The following is a 6,008-nucleotide window of genomic DNA, read 5'->3' on the forward strand; positions in this document are numbered from 1 at the left end:
GGTAGAACACCGCTACCAACCTCTCGCACGCAATATGGGCAGAACCAAAAGACCATATGATCGCCAACCCTTGAGAAATGATAACAGGCATTTCGGATCGAACCAGTTCAAAATACCAGAGTACAGCCTCAACGTCGAACCAACCCAGGTCGTAGCGATAATGAAAGGAATGGGATCCGCAGTCTAGTGGCCTGGTAAGCTCAATCCTGAGGCAAGGAGAGACACAACCAAGTGGTGCGAGTTCCACAATGATCACGGGCACAACACCGCAGACTGTATCGCCTTGCAGCTCGAGGTTGCCGCATTTCTGAAGAGGGGACATCTCCGTGATCTACTCACTGACAAGGGGAAGAACACCATTAGCCAGAAAAGCTCCAAACAGCAGTCGCCCCCTCCGCGAGACACTGAAGGGTTTCTGCTCGCTAATCTCCGGAGGATCAGAAATCAGTGGGGTAAGTTACTCATCAGCGAAGCGGCATGCTAGAACAAACCATCATGAAGTCCAGTCCATCCACCCGGTCTCGAGGTCATACTCCCATCAAGTAATTCAGTTCGAGGATGACAAACCAGTCACCCTGGCTGCTCCTCACCACGATGCTTTAGTCATTTCCCTGCAAATAGCCAACATCCTAGTGAAAAGAGTGTTCGTAGACGGAGGTTCGTCAGCAAATATCCTATTCCTCGAAGCAGTAAAAGCAATGGGGTTGGAAGAAGCAAATATCAACAGGCGACCGACACTGCTAGTTGGATTCAGCTCGGAGCAGAAATACACTATCGGGGAGATCATCCTTCCTATCTATGCCGGCGGAGTAAACAAACAGACAGTCTTCCTGGTGATCGACTGCCCATCCCCCTACAACGTCATTTTGGGCCGTCTCTGGATCCACGACATACGGGCAGTCCCATCTACTTTCCACCAGACAATCAGGTTTCCAACCAAGTGGGGAGTACGAGAGATCAAGGGTGACCCTAAAGCTTCTAGGGACTACTACAAAAACGCCTTCAAAGGCAAGGGAAACTCTTCATAGCAATTACAGTCTCATCCAACCCCTCGAACAGAGCCTGACCAACCGACCATTGAGGAGTTGGATGAAGTGCAGATACATCCGGATGACCCGGAGAGGAAGACACACATAGGCTCCCGCCTCGAACCCGAGACAAGAGAGAAGCTGATAGAATTTCTCAAACGGAACGAAGACTGTTTCGCCTGGTCCCATGCCGACATGACCAGAATCAATCCAGACGCAATGGTCCACCAGCTCAAGGCAGATCCGGATCACCCGCCAGTCAAGCAGAAGAGGAGGAAATTCGCACCTGAACGAAACCGGATCGTCAATGAAGAGATTGAAAAGCTCCTAAACAACAGCATGATCAGAGAGGTCCACTACCCCGAATGGCTGGCAAACGTTGTAGTCGTAAAGAAAAAGAACGGGAAGTGGCGAGTCTACATCGACTTCACTGACTTGAACAAAGCCTGCCGCAAGGACTCTTTCCCCCTTCCACATATCGACATGATGGTAGACGCGACCGCAGGGCACGAACTCCTCAGTTTCATGGATGCCTTCTCGGGATACAACCAGATTCTGATGCATGCGGACGACCAGGAGAAGACAGCCTTCATCACAGAGAGGGGAACCTACTGTTACAAAGTGATGCCATTTGGAATGAAAAACAACGGAGCCACCTACCAAAGTCTGGTCAACAAAATGTTCTCTGACCACTTAGGGAAGACCATGGAAGTGTACATCGATGACATGCTCGTCAAATCCCTGATCGCCGAACAACACCTTGACCACCTTAGCCAGGCATTCGCCGTTCTCCGGAAGTACAACATGAAGCTGAACCCAGAAAAATGCTCATTCGACGTCTCATCAGGTAAATTCTTAGGCTATATGGTTACTCAGCGAGGGATAGAAGCAAACCCCGACCAGATCAGAGCGGTCCTCAGCATACCATCCCCGACTTGCATCAGAGATGTCCAGCGCCCTGCAGGACGAGTGACTGCCTTGAGCCGCTTCATCTCCAGGTCCGCTGATAAGTGCCATCTATTCTTCCATGCCCTCAAAAAATCCAACAAGTTCGATTGGACCCCCTCATGCGAAGAAGCCCTACAACAGCTGAAGAGGTATTTGACCACCCCCCGCTGCTTTCCAAACCCATGGACGGGGAGAAGCTATACACTTACCTAGTGGTCTCAGAGACAGCCATATCAGTGGTGCTAGTTCGGGAAGAAGAAACAAAGCAGTCACCGATCTATTACATCAGCAAGTCGCTCCTCGACGCAAAAACTCGATACAGCCAACTGGAAAAGCTTGCCCTCGCCCTCATCCATGCATCCAGGAAGCTCAGACCATATTTCCAGTGCCACCCTATAGTTGTGATCACCTCTTTCCCGCTTAAGAAAATATTGCACAAACCAGAACTATCAGGCCGACTCATACAATGGACGGTAGAGCTCAGCGAGTACGACGTATTCTACCAACCACGCACCGCCATCAAGTCCCAGGCACTGGCAGACTTCATTGCCGACTTCACACCAAGTGCCACCACCCAGGCCGAAAGAGAATTACTATGCATGAACGGCGCACCACCCTTAAAGTGGACCCTCCTAGTAGACGGATCGAGTAATATCAATGGAAGCAGACTCGGAATAGTATTGATCGCACCAGAGGGAGACATCATCCAGCGAGTAATCCGGTGTGGGTTCAAATGCACAAATAACAAGGCCGAATATGAAGCCCTCCTAGCTGGACTTTCCCTGGCCAGAGAAATTGGCGCCAAGAGACTAGAAGTGAAGTCGGACTCCCAACTCGTGGTCAATCAACTACAAGGTACGTATCAAGCACGTGATTCAAAAATGACATCCTATTTGAGCATGGTCAAAGAGCTACAGGCCGAATTCGAAGAGTTCTCAATAGTACAGATCCTCAGAGCTGAGAATAACCATGCCGACGCCCTCGCCAACCTTGGCTCAGCACTCCCATGTTCCTCCCAGTCATCCATTCCCCTCTTATTCATGCAATGGCCAGCCAACTAGAAGGAACCGCCACCAAACAAGTCTCTTGTAGAAGCCATGGGCGTTGAACAAGCCGATTGTTGGATGACCCCGATAATAAAGTACCTGGAAGACGATGAGCTCCTGGCTAGCAAGAACGAAGCATGCCGATTGAAAGCAAAAGCCGCCAGATTCACCCTACATGAGGGCCAACTCCTCAGAAAGTCGTTCTCGGGCCCCTACCTCAAATGCATAAGCCTAGAAGAGGCCCAAAGTGTTCTAGCCGAACTCCATGAAGGCGAATGTGGCAACCATGCAGGGGGCGCTGTCTGGCTCACCGGGTGATCACCGCGGGGTACTACTGGCCGACCATACGCACCAATTCGACCGCTTACGCAAAGAAATGCGACAGCTGTCAGAGGTTTGCTCACGTCTCACACCTCCCACCAGAATGAATCCATTCCATTCTCACACCGTGGCCATTCATGAAGTGGGGAATGGACATCGTGGGAAAGCTACCTACTGCACCGGGGCAACGAGTCTTCATGTTGGCTGTGACAGACTACTTCACCAAGTGGATCGAAGCCGAAGCCTTCGCTCAAGTCAGAGACCGAGAGGTAAAAGCTTTCATCTGGAAGAATGTGATCTGCAGGTTCGGAATACCAAATGAGATTGTCACCGATAATGGGTCCCAGTTCATTAGTTCAGGCTTCAGGGATTTCTGTGACATGTGGGGAATAAAGTTGAGCTTTTCAACCCCCTGTAACCCCCAGTCTAACGGCCAAGCCGAGTCATCAAACAAAACAATCATGCAGACACTGAAGAAGCGATTACAGAAAGCTAAGGGCGTATGGGCGGACGAGCTACCCGGAGTCCTCTGGTCATACCGAACCACGGCTTGATCATCAACCGGAGAAACACCTTTCTCCCTGACATACGGTTCCGAAGCAGTCATTCCAGCCGAAGTATCAGTTCCGTCCACCAGGCTCCAATGGGCGGACGAGAAATCAAATAGCCAAAACCTTTGCCAGAACCTAGACACTGTGGACGAGCTACGGGAACAGGCGAGCATCCGCAATACAGTCTACCAGCAACAGGCCGCCCGACATTATAACCGCAGCGTGAGGATCCGCACTTTTAAGATAGGCGACTGGGTCCTTCGTAAGGTCTTCCAAAACACCAAGGAGATTAACTCTAGCAAACTCGGCCCCACCTGGGAAAGCCCCTACAAGATAATCAAAGAAGCAGGGAAGGGCGCCTACAAACTCCAGACCCCCGAGGGCAAAGACATCAACAACAGTTGGAATGCCGTTCACCTCAAACGTTACTACTCATAGGTGAACCTTGTCCTTTTCGGGAATTTTGTTTTTTTTTCATTTCTTTTCATTATTAATAAAAGGATGAGTGGGCCTATCCACCTCCTCTTAGACAGTCGGCCTCATGGCCAGATATTTAATGAAGTATTATTAAGTAGTTCTCATCTTCAAATCGACCCCGGTCGACGAATTACTTACACCTTCAAATCGGCCCTGCCCGATGAACGTATGGACACTTTCAAATCGGCTCTGCCCGATGAACGTACGGATACCTTCAAATCGGCCCTGCCCGATATACGTACGAACACCTTCAAATCAGTCCCGCCCGATATACGTATGGACACCTTCAAATCGGCCTTGCCCGATGAACGTACGGACACCTTCAAATCAGCCCTGCCCGATATACGTACGGACACCTTCAAATCGGCCCTGCCCGATGAACGTACGGACACCTTCAAATCGGCCCTGCCCGATATACGTACGGACACCTTCAAATCAGCCCTGCCCGATGTACGTACGGACACCTTCAAATTGGCCCTGCCCGATGAACGTACGGACACCTTCAAATCGGCCCTGCCCGATAAAACGGACGGATACCTTCAAGTCGACCCGGTCGATGAATTACTCACACTCGAATCTACCCCGCTCGACTCTCGAGAACACCTTAAGATCGGCCCTGACCGATCCAAGACTTGGCACCTTAGGACCGGCCCCATCCAACCCAAAAACTGAACTAAAGATGCACCGCCATTCATCCAGGGGACTACACACTCGGTCGACCCGACCGAATGAATGATTCCTATACCGTTGTCAAGCAAAGCACCAACCCAGCCCAACATAAGGCCTACATGCCTTAAACATTAGGCCACGCTGAGGTAACACGCACAAAAATAAGGAAGACAAATAAAAGAACAGTTCATTCATCCAAGGAGACAACATGAGAAACCAGAACAATCAAAGGTAATATATATGGCGTCAAACGCCCCAGTTCAGAATACAGAAAACGGCACAGACGCCAGACAAAAGGGCATCGTAGGCCCCAAAATACAAAAAAGGAAATGGGGGAGAGCACTAAGCATCCTCAACACGAGTCTCATCCTCTACCACCAAATCAGTCGCCACGCAAGCACCACTAGTGCTCGGCCCCGCAGCCAGGTCGCTCACGTCCCCAACACCCGGCTGACTAAGCTTAGGCGCCTGCTCCTCGTCCTGTCCCACCGGATGACCAGTTTCTTCTTCCAACAACTCTTGCATGAGCAGAATGTCTTCATCCGGATCCCAATGAGAGGTCTGCCCTTCCTTAAACTCCAGCATGAGCTCGCCTCGGGCCTTAATGATGGCGTCATCAGCAATGGAGATGCACTGCTCCCTGAGGGACTCGACCTCCGCGGTCCTCTCGGCTAACTCGCGCCGTAACCTCTCGACCTAGGCCTCACTATCCTTGAGGCGCTGCTGACTCTCCTGTTCAGCCTTCCGGGATGCTGCCTCCCTCTGCCGCAAACCAGCATTGGCCTTAGATACATCCTGTATCCGCTTCTCCTGCGCCACGATAGACTTCCTTAGATGGAGACTGCTAGTGAGTACTTGCACAACAAAACTTAGCAATGAGAACAGAGTCGAAAACAAGAAAAATGAACAAATACTGCCATACCTGAACGGCGCGGGATACACCCCAATCAGCTACAGCAACCGCACCC

General features: G+C 50.8%; 1 protein-coding gene across 1 annotated transcript; it reads left to right on the forward strand.

Annotated features, from left to right (window-relative positions):
* Positions 1-1,223: 1,223 nt before the first annotated feature.
* Positions 1,224-5,715, forward strand: LOC116146081. Its single transcript, XM_031431494.1, is given in 5 exon segments — positions 1,224-2,133; positions 2,136-2,984; positions 3,129-3,311; positions 3,314-4,239; positions 5,572-5,715. Coding segments are annotated over 5 exon segments (3,012 nt in total).
* Positions 5,716-6,008: the final 293 nt, after the last annotated feature.

Source organism: Pistacia vera, unplaced genomic scaffold, assembly GCF_008641045.1.
Source record: "Pistacia vera cultivar Batoury unplaced genomic scaffold, PisVer_v2 Contig471, whole genome shotgun sequence".
NCBI lineage: Eukaryota > Viridiplantae > Streptophyta > Magnoliopsida > Sapindales > Anacardiaceae > Pistacia > Pistacia vera.